At 47.7% G+C, this 21,502-nt stretch overlaps 1 protein-coding gene across 1 annotated transcript; it reads right to left on the minus strand.

Moving 5' to 3' along the window:
• Positions 1 to 17,229: 17,229 nt before the first annotated feature.
• Positions 17,230 to 19,148, minus strand: LOC121677271. Its single transcript, XM_042055473.1, is given in 3 exon segments — positions 17,230 to 18,010; positions 18,012 to 18,553; positions 18,555 to 19,148. Coding segments are annotated over 3 exon segments (1,512 nt in total). The 5' UTR covers positions 18,753 to 19,148; the 3' UTR covers positions 17,230 to 17,238.
• Positions 19,149 to 21,502: the final 2,354 nt, after the last annotated feature.

Below are 21,502 nucleotides of genomic sequence, written 5' to 3' on the forward strand. Positions count from 1 at the left end.
CTCATGTGTGAGGGCCCAGCCCACTGTAGGTGGTGTTGCTCCTCGCAGGTGGTCTCGAGCTGTAGGCATTTTCTTAATTAGTGAGCTACATCTTTGGGGAAGGAATTCTAGTCAGATTGTCCTTATCAAAAGCAATTGCAATTTGAGGACACTTCATGTATGCGTTTGCCAGCCCCAAGTTGGCCTCAGTTGAATTCTTCCATTTCATGAGAAATGTCAATCCTCCACAGCTGTCTGTGGCACCAGGGATTTGTTCAAGATCCTAACCTCCAGCAAAGCCTCTTGGCTGTCAGTAGCAATTCTTTCCTTCTGTTTACTACCATCAGAGTCACTGTCAGATAAAGACATCTTCACCAGCTTTTTGACAATTACGTAAAACCGTTCGATTAATTACACATATATCTCCACCTGGATATATGCTGTGCAACGGTTTCCTCCCATAGTCAAACATTCCATCCTGAACCCAAGCTCGAGATACAAAGTGAACAACTCAAAATAGCTTCAGAAAGTCCCTGAAACTGACAAGATTCACCAGGTCCCTCTTACCCAAGATGCTACCTTCTTGGGTAAACAGTAAAAACTGAGAGTTATTCTCAGACCCCCAGGCTGCGAAGAAAACTCTGAGACCAGATCAGCTGCCTGCAGTAAGCAGAAGTCAGCCAAGCTGCTTGGAAGAGGTTTTAGCCCAACTGGAGGCAGCTGCAAACCTGTAAAACCTGTTGAGCTGCCTTCAGGCCGTGCAGTGTGCCCCAGGTTCAGCTTTTGTGAGCTGGGTGGGCTGTGGTGATACAGCTGTCCTTGAGTCAATACTAGTCCTATAAGAAACCCCTCACCCCTCCTCCTGTAAGTCACCCCAATAACTCATAGGTTCATCAAGCTGGACTTCAATGATATCTGTACTTTGTTCTGTCATGGGCTTCCTCTCTGGGGTGAGTAAACTCCGTGTGTGTGTGTGTGTGTGTGTGGTGCTGTCATGTCTCCCCAGGAAAAGCTTGTCATACAATAATGTATTATAAAAATTATGGTAAGCAGAGTACCCAAATATAGCTGATTGTGCTGGAATACATCTACAGCCACAGCCTAGGAGAGATGAGCACAGGACGTTCTGCAAAAATAAGTAATGGAAACAGAGAAGAGACTAATGGTTGGCAAGGGCTAAGGCGCTGCTTCAGGCAGAAGGAAAGCAGATGCAAGAGTAAAAATGAAACTTGAGGGACACTCCGCCAGTGTCAGTCATGCTGTGATGCTGTAATGTGTGTGTGTTATGTGATACTGTGTTATGTGTGTGTTATGTGATACTGTACCATTGTTATGTCCACATCACAGGACCCCCAAACAAGGCCCCCATACAGAACCCATACCTGATGCAAACACACTGGCGTTTATTGATTTTTTTATATTTATTTATTATGTATAACAATATTTTGTCTGTGTGTATGCCTTCAGGCCAGAAGAGGGCACTAGACTCCATTACAGATGGTTGTGAGCCACCATGTGGTTGCTGGGAATTGAACTCGGGACCTTTGGAAGAGCAGGCAATGCTCTTAACCTCTGAGCCATCTCTCCAGCCCCGTTTATTGATTTTTTTTTTTCAGGCTAACCTGGTCAGAGTTTCAACACAGTGGTAGGAGAAAATGGCCCCGAGGCTTTAGGGTAGGGGATTTTTTAAAGGGACAAACCGCAAAGCAGGGTGGCACAAGCCTTGGCTTTTTAGGATAGGGTATGGGCATGCAATTTTTAAAGTCATTGGTTGGATACAACAGTTTGATCTGATGCCCACAAGGACATCTGAGTCTAGCGGATGCAAACAGGTATTGTTTGGGTATCCTGATGGGGCATTCTGACCAGTGCCGACATAGTGGGTGACTTTTTCTGGAATTGTTACGATATGATATATCATATGATAATGGTGTTATGATAATGGTGCTGATATTTCATCAGAGTCATATTTTAATTCAAAATTAAGAAACTTTGGAGTCTCAATGTAGTAGCAGAATAGTGTTGTGATCCAGCTGCCCTCACTCACCCTGACTGACAGTGGAACTTCCTTGTGGTCTGTAATTGACAAGGATGTTTGTGTTCTTTCTGGCCGGTGGGTCTCCACAGAAGGAGTAGAGGTATAAAAGGTTGGTGGGCAAAATAAAAGTTGCTGTTCTTCCATCTGAAAAGAAGCTTCTGTGTCTCAATCCCGGCACACACACACACACACACACACACACACACACACACACCCGCCAGTCTTGGCTATCCAGGCTGCGCTGGCTGCAGCAGAATAGCAAGAGAAAGAACTCTGAAATGTCCAGGTAGCATAAAAAGTTTTGCTAATACAGGCAGACAGCCAAGCTGCTTGCTATCTCCTGCGACTGCAAACTGAATTCCAAACCTTAAGCAGTTTGCAAGTTAACTCTTTCCTTCCCAGTGAATACAGTAGGCACAGGGTTCCAGGCAGAAAACGAGGTAGAGCTTCAAGACTTAACAACAGTTAATGTGCATAAAAACGGAAGTTGTTTCAAGCTCTGACCTTGAATCAGCAACAACACCTGGGAAGATGACCTGGCATATTTGTCTTTGGGGGCAACCTGCCTGCTCCTCCTCCACTATAATTTGGAAAATATCAAGGTTGTAGGAAACTAGTAAACAGTAGTGGTTTCTTCTGGCTGCATGAAGAGACTACAGTTATCTCAAAATGGAAGAGTTCAGTTGTTTGAAATGAAGCAAGTTGGGATATAGCTCAGTGGCAGAATGCCTGCCTGCCACTTCCGTTCTCCAGTAATATATTATTATGTATTTTATCATATTAAAATGATTACAAGACATAATTATATGTAACATATAGAGATTTTTAATTTAAATGCCTGTGTGTATGTGTCTGTGGATGTGCGTGTGTGTGTGTGTGTGTGTGTGTGTATGTGTGTGTGTGTGTGAAGCTGTCTGCAGAGGCCAGAAGAGCATGTCAGATCCCCTGGAGCTGGACTTACAGGCTGTTAAGGGCCACCAACATGGGCTCCCAGTATCTGAACCTGGGTCCCCTACAGGAGCAGTCTGTGCTGGTGCCTACTGAGTCACTTGTCTAGTCCCGCTGTTATTTTTTAAATGAAGCTAATATACAATTCAAGCCTAAAGGAAAAGCCAGCCCAGAGCTCGCCCAGATTGCTAGCTGACTGTAAGACAACACAGCAGAACAGAGATTCCAGCTGTTGGTGTTTGAGCTTGAGCCAGGCTTGGTTAACTTCCTGTTACAGCAAACAGCTGAGACTCTTTAAGACACTAGAACACAATCCAGAGTCTCTACGGTGTCTTGGATGAAAGTCCCAAATTCCTAGATATAGAAAAAAGAAAAAGAAAATCCAATTTAACAGTCAGTACAGACTGACTTGAAGTTTCCCTAGATGATGAAAGTAAAAATGAAGGCTTTTAAAACATTAAAATCGGGGCTGGAGAGATGGCTTAGAGGTTAAGGGCACTGGCTGCTCTTCCAGAGGTCCTGAGTTCAATTCCCAGCAACCACATGGTGGCTCACAACCATCCATAATGAGATCTGGTGTCCTCTTCTGACCTGCAAGCAAACATCCAGACAGAATGCTGTATACATAATAAATAAATAAATCTAAAAAAAAAGTTCCATACTGTTTAAAAAAAATAAAAATAAAACATTAAAACCATGGTTAAGGGGATGGAGAGATGGCTCAGTGGTTAAGAGCACCGACTGTTTCTCCAGGGGACCCAGGTTCAGTTCCCAGCACCCACATGGCAGCTCACAACCGTCTGTAACTCCAGGATCCAACACCCTTACACAGACACACATACAGGCAAAACATACAGGCAATAAAATAAGAATAAATTAAAAACAAACAAGCCATGCTTAAGGGAAGAAAAAAAATACAATAAGCAAACAGGAGACTTCAGCACAGAAACCAAAGGTATAAAAAGGAATCTAGTGGAAATTCTGTGACCAGAAACGCAGAGTAACTGAAACAGAATGAGGGGCTCATCAGATGGCTGGGGAGGATGCGAAAGTAAAGAATCCTAAAAGCAGATTGTTCTGAATTATCCAGCCTGGAGGACAGATGGACCGTGCTTGGGAGTGTAGGAAAGAAAAGAGGCCATCACAGTAGCTTAGTGTCCTCTGTGACCAGAGAAACCTATGAGTAATTCGAGCACCAAAAAGAAAGGGAAGTGAATGGAACAGAGGAGATATTTGAGGAGCCGTAACTAAAAATTTCCCAGGGTTACAGATGGAGGAAACTTAATGAACCCCAAGCCGGATCAATACGAAGAAACCAAATCAGTAGTTTCAGGAAAATGTATGAAAACCAATTTTAAGTCTTAAAAGCAATTTTACTAAACGAATACATACATACCCAGAGGTGACAACACAAATGGCTACCAGCTTCTCCAAATTCCTTGTCACCTAAGTGTTCTAAAGTCCGTGTTCTAGGTGTCACTCAACTTTAGCAGGCCTCCAGCCAGAAACAGCAGTTGTGCATATATGCCCGGGGGCATACCCTTAGCAGAATCTCCCCCCTCCTCCCGCCTTCCCATCCTCCAAAATAGATCAAAGAGCCAGTTGCTCCATGGAGACTAACAAAAAACTAGTTGCTTAAGAAAATATAGGTGTGCCTTTGTTGAATAAATATTGGCAGTAGGTTGTCATATCAACCCTTGAAAAGCCAGGGTAGGAAAGACAGGTAGCGGGGAGATCAGAAAAAAAAAAAAAACTACAGCTGATTAAATTGGATTATCATCCCGAGAGCCCCTTCTTCTAATCTCCGGTCAATGCTGTCTCTCTAGGGGTTTATTTTCTTTATATTCTTTGGCTAACAGAAGTGTTCGTTTTTTCAGGTGATATTGACCTGGTCCAGGACTAGAGTCAAATGGCTTAAAAGAAAATTTTACAACTCTTTCAGCCTCAAGATCAATGTAGCAAAAAAGAAAGGTAACAATGGATACTTCTGAAACGCAAGGAGTTTTCATCAGAGACATTCATACAAATGAACTTAGAGAGGCATTTGAAAGTTATCCTCACAATGGTCAGAAATACAAAGCAAGAATCAAATAAAAAAAAACATAAATCAGAAGTGCAATTGAGCATTTTATACTGATTCTTACAAAAATGTAACAACCTGTAAGGATAAAAACATCTCAGGGGACCAAAGATAGACCCTCTTAGAATGGCTACATTCTCAACAACCTTTCTTTACATTAAAGTTATAAGACCTGATTCTAACAATGGCCCTGGACTGAGGGTCTTAAGCCTTTGAATTCTCAAGTCCACATTCCTTGTCCTGAGTTCTCTTCTGAGCTCTAGATTGTCTTCACCTCCGGCTGCAGGTTGGGGGGAAGAATGTTATTGAACAATGTTTCCCTAGCTTTGCTAGTTCACTCATGTCTTGCTGTAACCATGTGACCCTTAAGACGGTCATCTAAAGGTCATTAAGTTTTAGTTGAGATATTTTTGCATACGTAAATTTTTGAAGTCATGGCTAAAAGTTAAAAAAAAGTCCATAGAATTTTTCGGTAATAACATGGTGGATAAATGCATAAAATACGATTAAGGGTTAGTTGCATGTTGCTGTCTTCTAAAGTCTGACTCCCGTTCTGTCTTTGCTAAACAAAAAGAATCCAGTGATAAAGAGCATGGGAACATCAGATTGAGACTTCCTTAAGGTAATTAGAAAGACTTCTGTAGGGTTAGAAGAGAAATTACGTTGCATAATTTTATGGCAGCTTCACAGTAAACTAAAGTCATTTGATGGATGGGAACCTGAATTGAGACAATGCCTCCATAAGACTGGGCTGCAGGCAAACCTGTAAGGCGATTTCTTAATTGGTGACTGATGGGGGAGGGGAGGGGACCAGCTCATTGTGGGTGGTGCCATTCCATGGGCTGGTGGACCCGGGTTTTATAAGAAAGCACACAATCTATTAGGAGCAAGCCAGTAAGCAGCACCCCTCCATGGCTTCTGCATCAGCTCCTACCTGCAAGTTCCTGTCCTGTTTGAGTTCCTGTCCTGACTTCCTTTGATGATGAACATCAATGTGGTAGTGAAAGCCAAAGAAACTCTTTCCTCCCTGACTTGCGTTTGGTCGCGGTGTTTCATCACAGCAATAGTGACCCTAACAAGACAGAAGCGATACTTTTAAAATAGAGTATAAAAATGAGAAAAGCCCAAATTTCTATACCTAAACATCTACCAACATACTATTAGAGAAAACGGAGGCATAGCTAAGCTCTAGTAGTAAAAGGAACAAATCTGTAGATCACACTGTCTTGGCCTCGTGTTGCCTTCAAGGATGTGTGCACAGAAAGGTTATTTGCCCTTGATGATGGTTAAGTTTGATTTTGTGAGTTTGGCTGACCATCTACCAGGTCTAGCTTTCCCTCAGCGCATTCATCTTGCTTGAGGCAACAGGAGTTTGATGGTTCCTGTTACCCTTCGAACAGGGTGCGAGGCCAGAGCGCACCTGCCGGCCAGTGTTCCCTGAATAACTGGTAATCTTTAATTTTTTACTTGTTTGTTTATTTTGGGGGTTTTCGAGACAGGATCTTGCTTATAGCCTAGGCTAGCCTTGATCTTGCAGCGTAAGCCTCCTACTTAGAAGACTTCTCTTCCTCTTCCTCCTCTTTTGGTTTTTCGAGACAGGGCTTTTCTGTGCAGCCCTGGCTGCCCTGGAACTCACTCTGTAGACCAGGCTGGCCTCGAACTCACAGCAATCCTCCTGCCTCTGCCTCTGGAGTGCTGGGATTAAAGGCGTGCACCATCACTGTCTGGCCTATTTCAGACTTCTAAGCACTGCCGTGAGCAGCACACACTAGTGTCCCTGGCTTACACAAACATCAAATACCCAGGTAACTTTAGAATGAGCTTTGTGCGGTTTTTAAAATCTCAAGACTACTAGGCATGGTGACTCAAGTCTGTGACCCCAGCACTAAGGAGGCTAAGGCAGGAGGGTTGCTTTATGTCTGAGGAGGTCAGTTTAGGCGACAGTGTGAGACGCTGTCCACAAACTGAAAAGGGCAACAACAAAAATTCCAGGTACCTTTTTTGGGGGAGGAAGTGGCTGAGGGTTTCGAGACAGGGTTTCTCTGTAGCTTTGGAACTTGTCCTGGAACTAGCTCTTGTAGACCAGGCTGGCCTCAAACTCACAGAGATCCTCCTGCCTCTGTCTCCCGAGTGCTGGGATTAAAGGCGTGTGTGTCCCCGCCCCTTTCCACGCCCACTCCCAGCGACCTCTGGTCTCGGAGTCATCCTGAATCTCTTCACTCTCTCTTCTCACTGTCCCCTTTTGCGTGTGCGCACGCGCTTGTCTCTCCCCCTTCTCTGTCTCTCTGTCTCTCTCTGTCTCTCTGTCTCTCTCTGTCTCTCTCTCTCTCTCTCTCTCTCTCTCCCCCTCCCCCTTTTCCTCCCTTCCTCCCTCCCCCTCCCCTCCCCCTCCCGCTCCAATAAAGCTTTATGTCTGTTTTCTGTGTCTATGCCGTTAACCCGCCGCCGCACTGCCTGTTCACCCGCTGCCTTGGTCACACGTGTTCCGCGAGTCTCCGCGCAGCTACACCAGCCCACTGGGCTGGCAGCTGCATCAGCTAGCTGTGTTTTTAAGAACAAAAACCACCACTCAGCCCCCAAGTTACCTTATGCAGGTCTTTTGTCTCTCAACAAAGATGTAAAATATAGTAAGGCTTCAGAAATAAAAGAAGGAAGTCTGGGGGCCGGGGGAACAGGAAAAACACACAGTCCTGTGGGTGGGGACCAGAGAGTTCTGGTGCTGGCAACAGTGCAGTAAGAACTGCAGTAATTCTCCCATGGGAAACAATCGTCAGTTCTAGACAAAGCTTCCCAGCTCTTCAAAGAGCCCAGATAGGGAACAGGGGCAGAAACTGCAGATTCTCCTGCCTCAGAAACAGGAACCACAGTGGCCAGCGGAGTGCCACATCCACCTCACCCCATTCTGCGTGCACAGTGTGGCTGGCAGAAGCCGCTGAAAACCCCATTTTAAACTGTTAGAGGCTGAGACATCAGAGCTATAAGGGTGAACTCCCAGAAAAGGAGGAGCCACAGCGGAGGGGGTCCCCACATCTGCATTGAAACTGTCAGATACTTCGTCCGCCTCTGAACTCTGCTTATTCAGATGACCCGGACATGCCCAGTGGAAAGGGAAAGCTGGAAGCTTGAAAGAACTGAGCAGACACATCCGCTGTTGTCTATTGCAGAGGGGTTTGACGTTTGAGGGCTGCCAAGTTAAAGAGACCGAGTACACTTTGGGTTTTAAATAGGCCCACCATGGCGGGGTGGGTGTGGGGGAGAACGTCACTCAAGACTCTTTAAACTTAAGGTGGCCAGCCAGTAATTTGTTTATAGAACAGAAATCTTCAGAGAAACATAACAAAAGCCAGAGTCCCTACAAAGTATCCCTCGCAATGTTCAATAAAACAGGAAGTAGCTAGCACATGGAAACAGGAGAATTCCACCTTACGGGCAAGAAAAAGGAACTATAAGGTAAGAAGCACACCTAGAGATGGCACATGTTAGAATTAGCCATCAAAGAACATAGAGAAGTTGCCGGACGGAACACTCTAAAGAGAGTCACAAGGAGCAAATAGTGTGTGTGTGTATGTGTTGGGGGGAATCTCAGCAGAGAAACAAACGTGTAAGGAAGATTACACTGAGAAATCTAAACCTGAGGGCACAGTTGCAAAAATTGCTAGTTTACAGGATGCCTTTAGGAATAGAGTTTGGCTAGCTAAATATGAAGAGAGCAATATAAACTAGTCTACCGTTATGATAAGGCTTCGTATATGTAAATATCACAGTGGTGCCTATGGGTCTGTACGAGAGGTTCTAGCAACAGTAATCTGAAAACTAAAACAAGTTGCTGAGCGTCCTGAATCATACGTGACGTGATATCAAATAAACAGGCCCCCACCTTTATTTTGTGTAATTTTTCCAAATCTCCTTTTTCCAAACCTGTCACTCTTTCTCATCCACTCTTGTCTGCTTTACTTCCGTCTCTTCTTCCCATCTGGGAATTTACATCCTCTGGGAATAATATGCAGAGAGCACGTGAGTTTTGATATAAAGATGTTCATTGCAGCATCGTGTATAACTTGGAAACATTCAAGCGATCTCAATGCGCAGGACAGGGACTTCATTAAGAAGGGACAATAAACTATAACCGAGAGTGAAAATGTCCAGTTTTCAATCACACAAGGACATGAGTGTAAAGTATTAAAAATTTCAAGGCCAGGTACCGCGGTGCACGCCTTTAATCCCAGGACTTAGGAGGCAAAGGCAGGAGTTGTGTGAGTTTGAAGTCAGCCTGATCTACCTAGTGAGTTCCAGGTTAGCTAAGGCTACACAGTGAGGCCTATACTAAGGGGAAAAAAATCTATTGAAGAAGAAATAAACTGTATATAAAGTCTGTTTAAACTCTTAGCCGGAGACTAGAGAGAAGGCACAGTGTATAAGAACACTCGTGCTCTTGCGGAGAAGCCAGGTTTGATTTCCAGCACCTGCATCACCTGGCTCATAACTTCCTGAAACTCCAGTTCCAGGGGCTCTGCCCCTCCCCTCGTCTGCCTCTCTGCCACCTGGAAACACCTGGCACGCAAGTGATTTACATACAAGTGATTTACACTAAAAACACAGAATAGCTTTTAAAAGACTGGTTTTAGCAGGGCAGCGGTGACATGCACCTTTGATCCCAGCACTTGGGAGGCAGAGGCAGGTAGATCTCTGAGTTCGAGCCCAGCCTGGTCTACAGAATGAGTTCCTGGACACTCATGGCTACACAGAAAAACCCTGTCTCAGGAAAAAAAAATTAAGTAATTAAAAATACCGGTTTTAATACTGAGTCATGATTGTTTATTGGAGACGTGAAGGGAGAGGAGGCCCTTACCCGGGCTCTCACTGAACCCTCTTGCTAGCAGAGAAACAAGAATTCCAGCACTCTGAACTGCTTGAGGCATTTCTTCCCAGCTACAAATGATGCTCTAGGAAACTCCCCAGAGACTTCTTTTTTATGGGGACAGGACACCACTCACTAAAACCTTTGTGTAACCCTGGTGGCTTCTGGTTTTACCTTATCAGATGATCACTTTGCCTAAGGCATCTTCAGAGCCACCTTGTAATCTTCCTTATCAAAAGATAGCAAGCCAGCAAGCTTCCTAGCAACCGGATGAGACAGAACTTGAAAGCCCAAAGAATGGTCTATAAGGTTAATGCTAAGACGTGAATGGAGCCATTGTGCCTCTTCCTCCGAGCCCATCCCACGCTGGGATGTATCTTACAGTCTCTGTTCTCCCGTGGGAAGCACTTGCCCACACTTGGATATGTCTTGTCTGGGCACCTCTTTGTCTCCTAAGCCTCGCTTACTCCTGACCTTATACCAGCTAGTCCAGGAATTCTTTTCAGGGTTGACACCATGAATCCTACTTTACTGGGGTTAAGATCCCTAAAAGTCTCTGGGGAGCCCCTTTGACTGTTGAGGGTGGCTGTGTGGAGTCTATGGAATGCTGCCTTCCACATGCTGAGCAGATTGCGCTTTGCTTAGTTGATTCTCTCAGGAAACATCCTCACAGTTGCACCTGAAGGAATGCTTTACAGGGTTACCCGTGTACCCCTCAATCCAATCCACTTGAGAATTGGTGTTAGTCACTGTAAGGCAAGAGATACCAGCACCAGCATTTAGAAAGTGGTGGTGAAAATTTGAAAAACATGAGCAAAACCTAGCAGAGAATTAGGTCTTCCATGAAAAAGAAGCTTTCTAGGACAAAGCTTCCCAGGCGGGGTGCTTTCCACACGGTGGTACAGGGGATCGATCTGCAAACAGGAAGGATGGTTCCTATTCAGTCTGAGATTCCCTTTTACACATGTCAGAATGGCTAATATCAAAACCACAAATGACAGTTCATGCTGGAGAGGATGCGGAGCAAGGGGAACACTCCATTGTTGGGAAGTCAGTGTGGTGGTTTCTCAGAAAACTGGTACTCCATCTACCAGCTATAACCACTCTTGGGCATACACCCAAAGGATGCTCATGCCTACCACAAGGACGCCTGCTCAACTGTGTTCATATAGCAACTTTATTTGTAATAGACAGGACCTGGGAACAACCTGGATGTCTCTCAAGGAATGTGTCTGTTCCTCCTGCTGCTTTGCTACCATCCTCGGCTGAGCTCAGACCCAGCTTCTTCAGCCTTCCCACGTGAACAAAGCTCATTGCCTCTCCAGAAATCTTCCCTGCTTTCACACAAACCTGAGAAGGCTGAGGCCACCAGGTCCCCAGCCTCTCCAGCTCTTGTTGGACTACTACTGGTTTGCTCATATTTCAGGGTCCCCCCAAAACCACCGCGGAGTTTGTACTCTAAAGTAAAAGCAAAGAGCCTTTATTCAGGCTTAAACTTGAACTCTGTCTGTCTGTCCAATGCAGTCTTTGAGAGCACAGAGTGCCCAGCAGAGAGTGTGATAGTGTTTTTAATTATAGTCGAGGTTAGGGTGAGGGGATTTCTGATTGGCTGACATTTGCCTAGGGGTCTTGGCAAAAGAGGAATAGGTAAGACCTAGGTCAGGGACATCTGGTGATCTTATCTAATGTTTGGGGTGTCAGGTACTTCCCTTTAGATGCTGGCCCTCCCTGGGTGGTGTCAGCTTATGGCTTTCCCTGGAATCCAGTGTTGCCTGCCAGTAAACTGAAACTCAGGCCTGCTTTTTAGCTGGTTTTTATTAAGTGTTGTGGCAGCAGTGCGGCCTCACACCACCTTCTGTTGGGCAAGCCTATCCACTGAATCACCATTTATTCCAAATGTAGCTACACACATTCCGTTCCCCTGGGGAACCTGCTTAATACAGTTAAATATTCTGTACTAAAATCAAGGGTCGTCGCTGATATGAAGTCCAGACCAGCCTAGAATTTCTCTAGGAATGAAAACCAAGCCCTCTGTGATCCCAAATGTGTATGGAATGTCACCTGGTGACCTGACCCCACTAATCACTACTCAGAAGAGATGTTAGCAGACATATGGCCGCCCCTGAAGGCTCTCTGAGTGCTATGGTATGTCCCAGCTGGCATTAACATTGCTTCTATTCTGTTTTTTTTTTTTCCACACAAGCTGTTTACACATGGTTAAACATAATCTCCTGATTTTATATCTATAAATCTCCCCTTATGCAACCTCCAGCCTGTAAGAGGCAAGGATGTGCTTCTGGAACTTTAACAGCACAGAGAATCAGTGACCAGTGCTGCAGTACCGCATGCAGTCTCTGACAAAGTGTGCTCATCGCCACTGTCTTGGGGAACACGGTCCTTGGTAGACAGGGAGCGTCAGGAGGGCCTTCTGGCTCAAGCTCTTTTCCTCTCAGTGACCAAATGAGGCAGTCTTTGCCTTTGGTGTTTCAATAAACCAGCAGTGAGATCTCAAGGCATTTCCCTAGAGAGGTAAAACTTAGATGTGGTCTTTGAAGCATGGCCTCAGACGAAGTGGGGGTCGGGCGTGTGGAAAACATGGGCTTTAAAGGGACATAGGTTTGGTCTTCAGCCCCATCTCTGGAGCCCTCCCAGGTGCTGGTACATGCAAACACCTGTGTTCCAGGCGGATGGTCCACAGGAAGCAGAGGAGCAAGAATGAAGTCGGGAAACGCTCGTGTAAGCCCCCAGGTAAGGGTTAGACAGTAACTTGGACATGCCTGTCTCTCTGTGCGGCAGGTTTCAGCAAGCTGAGTTGTTGTTGTTGTTGTTTTTAAACAGCTTTTGTATATGTGGGAACATCCACTGGGAGGGGCTGAAATGGAGGCAGTGTAACCCTGGGCTGTAAAATAATAAGGGAGACCATATTCCAGCACCTGACTGGACTTTCTAGCCTCAGAACTCAGGGGCTAGCACTCTCGTTTGTTAGAAACCCAATCGAGTTTGTTCGCTGGGAAGCTAACTTCCCGTTAACTGCCAGTTAGCTTCCAGTATTGCGGGTCAGGCAGAAATTGCTTTGGAGACTGTGTGCGACCGATTCCCTTCACTATGACAATTGTATGCGCGTTTTACTGATTTTTCTGACAGTGGTTTTCATGAACCAGGGTCAAGCATGGAGGCAGTGTGCCACTCAACGGACTGATAGTTGTTGGCGTGGATCTCACTTTTATAATATGGATCATATATTGTAATAGCCATTCGTATGCAGGGCTCTCACTGTCCTAAACAACTTAGCTTATGAAATGGGGTAGGTACTATTATTATCTTATTATGCTCTTGATGAAACTGAAACGCAGTTTGGGTAATTGATCACAGTTTGAAATGAAAGACCCCACGGGTGGGCTATCTTTCAATCTAGGGAGACCCCCCCCCCAAGGAACAGCGAGAACACTCTTCGGATGCAAACAGCAAGAGGCTTTATTCTGATACACAGGTACCTGGGGCGACCTAGTCTCTCGGAGGACTGGCGCGCCTTTAGGCTGGAGCAGTGGGTTTTTATAGGGTCGGGGAGCAAAAGCGCGGGTACAGAAGCGAGAAGCGTAGTTACAGGGTTCTGATTGGACAATTTAAATAAGGCTCGGGTTAAAAATAGGGACAGCTGGGTACTTTTCAGGGGGGTTTCCAAGAAATCAGATATGTAAGTTAACTTCGTTTATCTAGGGTACAAGCTGTTTCTGCTCCCTTGCTCATGGCCGGGTGTCTGACCACAGATATCCTGCTTGGCCCCTCATTGCCCTTGTTTCTCTGAACTGAACTTTAACTAATCTTCCCTGTCCTTTGTGCTGGTAAAATTTCATGCCTTGCAAAATGGCGTTACTGCTGCTATTATTGAATGGGGGTCTTTCATTCCCCCCTTTTCCTTTGAACTGAATAAAATCTTTTATTTAGCTGACTCGGTTTCCTGCATTTTCAGGGTCGAATTGCTTAAGTTGGTGGTATTGTTGGGTCAAGACCAAGGCTTGTATGACTGCCATCCTGTCCTTCATGAACTGAACCAAACGGTTGAGGATACAAGGCCCAAACAGCAAGATTAATAGTATAATCATGAGGGGTCCCATTATGGACGAGACTAGGGTGGTTAACCATGGAGATCTATTGAACCAACCCTCGAACCAACCTTGTTGTGATTCAAATAACTGCTGTCTTTGCTTGATTCGTTCCCTGAGTTTTGCCATATTGTCCCTGACAACACCTGTGTGATCAGCATAGAAGCAACATTCCTCTTTTAGGGCTGCGCAAAGCCCCCCCTGCTGTAGGAATAGAACATCCAACCCCCGTCTGTTCTGAAGGACCACTTCGGATAAGGAGGTCAAGGACTTTTCTAAGGCACTGACTGATTTTTCCAAAGCCCTGATATCGGTGTGCATGACTGCCTGTAATTGCTGGAACTGTTGGGTCTCAACCAGCGCAGCGGCCCCTGTTCCTACTCCCGCAGCTATTCCCCCCACGGTTAGTCCTCCCAGCATGAGGGCCAGTGTGAGGGACACTGGCTCTCGTTTAATTCGTGGTCTCTCTTCAAATTGCTCATAAACATATGAGGGGGTATGATAGGTCACTCTGGGCCATAGCTCTATTAACACGCAATAATCAGAAGCTGCATTAAGGACCGTAAGGGAAACACAGGGAGTGAGACCCGTACTGCATGCCCAGTAGGTCCCGTTGGGTGCCACCAGATATCCAGTGGAGTTAGTCTGAAGTGGATGGGTACCATTGCACAGTGACTTATGAGTTTGAGGGACCGTTCCTATACAGGTCCCTCGACCCGACACCTTTGACAGGGTAAGTTTATGTTGGGAAGGGGATGCACAATAGGTCGTGGCCTCAGTTTGGTTGGTATAATTGCCAATTATAGCCACTCCCTCATAGTATGGGGGCCTGGAAACCAGACATAGCCAGCATTCTTCGGTTAAGTTTGGGCTGGTGTAGTTAAGGGTCGAATATGCCCCCCTGGATCAGATTGAGGAGTCTGTCCCCTGTACCCTGCGGAGGAGTTGGTCCTGTTGGGGTGTCGTTGTGCGTGGGTGGGACCATGGTGGTGGAGAGATTGTGGGCGGGAGCTGGTCTGGGTCTGGGAGGGGGTGCCGGCTGAGAAGGGGGCTTCTGTTCTGACACGACCGGGTTTGGCCCAACTGCGGGGGAAGGATTATCTTGGGCAAAGCTATAACTAAGGGTAATTATAGCTCCATGGTCGGGGCCGGTGGGGTCATAGCGTCGAATTCCCCAAGACCCGGTCAGGGCTGGCATTTGGTGTTGGCACCCGGTGAAGGTTAAGCGTATGTTTGGGCCCGTTGGGTATGGGGTTTGGTCCCAATAAGCTATCTGTAGGGGGTCCTGTCCCCGAGGGGTGCCCCATTTGGAGGCCAGCGATCCCCAAGAGGAAGTCTCACAGCCCCAAACATCACAATAATATTCACGGGCCGTGCTATATGCGCATCGCTTGTAGCCTGAATTCCCGGGGCATGCATACCAATCAGCGTTGTTGCCCGGGGTTGGTCCTCCCACAGCCTGAAATAAAGTTTGTAGACTAGCTTTCATTTCATCGGGGCATCCTAAGTTCTTGGGCCCCCTCCGGGTAGTAACATTAAGTATTACATCCGTGCCTGCCGCTGTGAGGGTCCCATGTGCTCGTCCCTACTGTGTGGGGTGAGGCGCCGCCTTCGCCTCCTCCCGTTATCAGTACCAACATAATCAGGAACGGGAAAGCCTTATCTTTAAGGGGTTTTGAGAGCGCTGAACCTTCCATGATGATGTTGATGTTTCTTCGTCCGATCGGGCTGCTTTTACGTGGGAGGCGTGGACCCAAGCCGCAATGCCGTCGACCTTGAGAGCAGTGGGAGTGGTCAGCAGTACGGTGTAGGGTCCCTTCCAGCGGGGTTCCAAGTTCTTTGTCTGATGCCGGCGGACCCAGACTGCGTCACCAATTTGGTAGTTGTGGGGTATCACTGGTCTGTCCAGCTGGTCTCTGTAAGCGGCAGCCAGTGGTTTCCAAACTTCCCTCTGTACGGCCTGGAGTGCCTGTAAGTGAGCTTGCAGAGAGGGACTGTTAGTAAAGTCTGAAATATTGGAGTCAAAAAAATTAATGAGGGGCGGGGGCGCCCCATATATTATCTCAAAGGGAGTAAGTCCATGTGGTCCTGGAGTGTTGCGGGCACGGTAGAGGGCTAGGGGTAGTAGGAGTACCCAATCTCTAGTGCCAGTTGCAAGCGTTAATTTAGTCAAAGTCTCCTTAATTGTTCTATTCATCCTTTCTACCTGTCCTGAACTCTGGGGTCGGTAAGCGCAATGTAATTTCCAATTAATCCCCAAGAGCTTGGCCACCAACTGACTTACCTGGGAGACGAAGGCGGGCCCATTATCGGTTCCCAGTACCTGGGGCATGCCGTACCTGGGGAAAATCTCTTCCAGCAGCTTCTTGGTCACTATCTTGGCTGTTTCGTGTTTAGTCGGGAAGGCTTCTTCTGCCAGCCTGAGCGCCTGGGTGAGCGCTATGAGTTCAGCCCGCTGGGCCGAGGTCCCAGTTGGAAGAGCTTCTGCCCAGATTACCTCGGTCTCGGTGGTTACTGCAGCCCCAGCTCTCCGCTGACCATCCTGCAGAAAACTGCTCCCGTCTGTATACCAGGTGAAGTCAGCGTTCTGGAGGGGTTGATCCGTCAGGTCCGGTCTGGTCCCGTGCATTTCCGCAAGGATCTCGAGGCAATCGTGTTCCTCCCTTTCCTCCGGCAAAGGGAGCAGGGTTGCGGGGTTCAGGGTCACCGCAGGCCCAAAGTGCACCCGGTCCGTATCCAGGAGCATGGCTTGGTAATGAGTCATGCGGGCATTAGAGAGCCAACGGTCTGGAGGCTGCTTAACCAAGGCCTCCACCGCATGTGGTGCCAGGATGGTCAATGGCTGGCCCAGAGTTAATTTTTCCCGCGTCCTTGGTGAGGACTGCAATCGCCGCTACCATTCGCAAGCAGGGCGGCCACCCTGAAGCTACTGGATCGAGCTTCTTTGAGAGGTAAGCTATAGGACGCCTCCAGGGGCCCAGTTTTTGAGTTAGGACCCCTTTAGCATAACCCTGTTTTTCGTCCACAAACAGTTCAAATGGCTTAGTCAGGTCTGGGAGTCCCAATGCGGGAGCTGTGAGCAAGGCCCGCTTTATTTCCTGGTATGCCTTTTGCTGGTCCTCGCCCCAACTGAACAGAGTCCCTGTTTTGGTAAGTGGGTATAAAGGGGCTGCTATCTCAGCAAACCCTGGAATCCGTAGGCGACAGAACCCTGCTGTCCCCAGGAATTCCCTCAGCTGCCGAGGGGTCCCCTTCGGTCTCCCTCCTGTCTACCCTGTCTTTGACTGGAAACTACGGTGGCCAAGAGTTTGCTCATCTCCTTATGTCTCTTACGGTCCCTTTCTTTTTCCTTTTCCTCAGCTTCCGTTCTGCGACGGTCCTCTCTTTCCTCTGCCTCCTTTCTAAGACGATCCTCCCTCTCTTCTGGAGTCTCTCGTTTATTAAAGATTCTTTCTGCCTCCTTTAGTAGGTCCCTGAGCGAACTCTCCCTTAAGTTTTCTAGGCGCTCGAGTCTGCGTTTGATATCTGGAGCAGATTGCCAAATGAAAGACATAGCTACGCTAGTTTCTTGCCCTGGATCTTCTGGGTCATACGGGGTGTATCTACGATAGGCTTCTTTGAGCTGCTCTAAGAACGCTGAGGGAGTTTCTCCCGGTCCCTGCAGTACCTGTTTAACTTTCGCCAAATTGGTGGGGCGTCGGCCCGCCCCATGGAGACCCGCTATGAGCAACTGGCGATAGAGGATTAGGTGATTCCTACCTTCCTGTGTGGTGAAGTCCCAATTGGGACGTTCGAGGGGAAAGGCGGCGTCTATCTCATTAGGCAGCTGGGTGGGACGTCCGTCTGCTCCCCGAACCGCCTTTCGAGCCTCCAGGAGGACTCTCTGCTTCTCCTCCGAAGTCAGCAAAGTCTGCAGTAATTGTTGGCAATCATCCCAGGTGGGCTGATGAGTAATCAGGACCGACTCAATTAGAGCAGTCAGCCTAACTGGGTCTTCAGAAAAGAGGGATTGTTATTTTCCAGTTATATAGGTCGGAGGAGGAGAACGGCCAGTATTGTAGTTGGCCATTTCCTCCGGTCCGGAGAGGGAATGCCTGAGAGGAAGTAGAATCCGCGGCCAGCTGCTGGTCTCGCCGTCCCCTTAAGCGGGCTGCCATGGGGGACGGGGCAGCGGGAGATGGCGCGGCAGGCCCCTCGTTTTCATCGGTCGAGTCGGCCACCTGAGGCGGGAGGGCCTGTTCTCGGTAGGGAGGGGGGTCCTCCGTGAGGAGGTCTACCAATAGGTCATCCCCCGCGGGCAGAACCTGCGGAGGGGGAGGTTTGGTTTTTGAAGGGTCAGTAAGGGTTGGATATAGAGACGAGCGGATTGGGGGTCCTGCTGGAGAGGAGGAGACTGGAGGGGGTAAGGTGGGAGCAGATGGAGGAAGTAGGGGTTTGGGAGGGACAAAAGGCTTAGCCCAGGGTGGTGGATCGTAAGCCATTGCCTCCCAGGTCACGATATAGGCCACCTGGTCTGGGTGCCCATGAGGGCCGGGGTCCATCATTTTGGCTTTTGACCTGCGAGATAATATTAAGGTCGAATGTACCATCCCTTGGCCAGCCCACATTAAATGTGGGCCATTCAGATGAACAGAAAGTAACCCAACGCCTCTTCCGGACTTCCACGGACTGGTTGTTCGCAAAGTCCTGGACGTCCCTCCAGTGCTGTAAAGTCAGACTCAAAGGGGTAGTTAAGGACTGTCCCATATTTTCAAACACAGACACAGACAATACCAGACAAAGGAACAAAAAGACCAATGACAAAACACCAAAATCGCGCAGCGCGGCTTCGGCGTAAAACCGAAAGCAAAGTCTGAGTTGGAGATAGCGAGAGTCCGGATCTCTCTACTCCCAGAAGAACCACATACCCTTCTGACTGCGGAGGAGCTCCAAACAGTCCGATCCGGGTAGGGTTCACAGAAAACAGACGGGTCCCGAATTGGACCCCAGATGCCCCCGGGACGTCTCCCAGGGCTGCGGTCGGGAGTACGAACTCGTCAGTTCCTCCGCGGGTCCGCCAGATACAGATCTAGTTAGCTAACTAGTTCGGACGCAGGCGCAAACATAAAAACATAGTACAGACAGTCACACAAAGCGATCGCTGGCCAGCTTACCTCCCGGTGGTGAGTCGGTGCTCCCTGGGCAGGGGTCTCCAAATCCCGGACGAGCCCCCAAATGAAAGACCCCACGGGTGGGCTATCTTTCAATCTAGGGAGACCCCCCCCCCAAGGAACAGCGAGAACACTCTTCGGATGCAAACAGCAAGAGGCTTTATTCTGATACACAGGTACCTGGGGCGACCTAGTCTCTCGGAGGACTGGCGCGCCTTTAGGCTGGAGCAGTGGGTTTTTATAGGGTCGGGGAGCAAAAGCGCGGGTACAGAAGCGAGAAGCGTAGTTACAGGGTTCTGATTGGACAATTTAAATAAGGCTCGGGTTAAAAATAGGGACAGCTGGGTACTTTTCAGGGGGTTTCCAAGAAATCAGATATGTAAGTTAACTTCGTTTATCTAGGGTACAAGCTGTTTCTGCTCCCTTGCTCATGGCCGGGTGTCTGACCACAGATATCCTGCTTGGCCCCTCATTGCCCTTGTTTCTCTGAACTGAACTTTAACTAATCTTCCCTGTCCTTTGTGCTGGTAAAATTTCATGCCTTGCAAAATGGCGTTACTGCTGCTATTATTGAATGGGGGTCTTTCAGAAAGTGTGAGTTGGGGGACTGGAGAGGTGGCTCAGGGGTTTTGAAAGACCCCTGAAGAGGACCTTTCCTCAGGAGGAGACCCTGGGACCCAAGGATCAAGCCGAGACCACGGATGCAAACTGCAAGAGGTTTATTAGGTAGTCACAGGTACCTGCAGGGGCGGCAAAGTCACTCGGGAGACTTGCGCGCCCCTAGGCAAGGTGACCCCCCTTTTTATAGGGTAGGGGAAGCAAAAGTGCGCGTACAGAAGCAGATGCCTGGTTACAGGGTTGTCATTGGTGGATTCAAATAGGGTGGTGGGTTCACCTTGGAGACATGCAAGGGACTCAGATAATAGCTGACTTGGCCCTATCTAGGGTGTGGAACGGGTCCCAGGGACTTTCTATTCCCTGTTTGGGGCCAGATGGCTGACTACAGATATCTTTTTGGCGCCTAAGGGCCCTAACCTTTCATCTGCCCTGTTTGTGCAAGCCCTGCAAAATGGCGTTGCTGCTGCTAGCTTATTGTCTTTGGGTAGAGGTTTTAGGGGTCTTTCAGTTTTAGGGCTACCCTTCCAGAGGTTTTGAGTTCAATTCCCAGCAACCACATGGTGGCTGGCAACCATCTCTAGTGGAATCAGATGCCCTCTTCTGGCCTGCAGGCACACATGCAGAGCCCTCACCCATAAAATAAAAATAAATAAAACAAAATTTAAAAAAGAAAGTGTGTGTCGGAGATGGAGCTCAGATAATATGGTTTACCCTCATACCTGTGGCCCCGAGTTTCATCCCGAGTTTTTGTTCTTTGTAACGATGGCACCACATTCAGAGCCTTGTGCATACAAAGCACGCGTTCTGCCACCGAGCCTCTGCCAACCCAGGACTTTTATTTATTTATTTTTGTATGTGTGTGCGAGACGAGCTCCGCTGTCAGCCTTTCTCTTGGATGTTGTTATTTGATGCTGTGTATTCCAGCTAGCGGGCCTGAGCATCTGAAGATCCCATCTCTGCCCTACATCTCTCCCGAGGATCACAGATATGCGCCAGGCTTTGTGTGGATTCTGGGTATTCAGATTCAAGTCTTCACATTGTGTGACAAGCACTTTCCCCACAGAGCCATCGCCCATATAGACTTGAAACAAAATCTAGAAACAAAGCCAGAAAGCATCTAAGGTCTTAAAGATTCTCAAAGAATAATGATGCCCAGGCAGTCTTTTCATTTTGTTTTGGGAGCTGGAGATTGCATTTAGGGCCTCACACAAGCTTGGCGAGAGCTCTGCCAGTGAGCTACACTCTCGATCCTGTGTTCTTAAATTTTTGTTTATTATTTGCCACCCCCAGGCCCGTGTGTGTGTGTGTGTGTGTGTGTGTGTGTGTGTGCTTGTGCGCGCTCACGTGCGCGCGTGCTCTTACCCGTCCATGGACTGGTGTGCTCGGTCCACAATGAGGTGTTGGGTCAGACAACAGCTCTCTGGAGTTGAGTCTCTACTGGCATGTTGAGAAAAGATCCCTTTTGTTGTTTCTGCTGCCCAGCATTCTCCAGGTTTGCATCTGGTTTTTGGCATGGGTTTTGGGGATCAAATTCAGGTTATCAGGTTTGCGTGGCTGGCGCTTTCATGCACTGAGACAATTCCCTAAACCCACCTTTAAAATTATTATTTTTGACTTGACTTTCCTGTGTACTGTTATCAGATTGGAATCATGTCGATCCATTTAAAAAGGTATAGAACTGTAATTTACCAAGCCACCATGACATTTAGTATTTTGGGACATACAAAC

Source organism: Arvicola amphibius, chromosome 7, assembly GCF_903992535.2.
Source record: "Arvicola amphibius chromosome 7, mArvAmp1.2, whole genome shotgun sequence".
Classification (NCBI taxonomy): Eukaryota; Metazoa; Chordata; class Mammalia; order Rodentia; family Cricetidae; genus Arvicola; species Arvicola amphibius.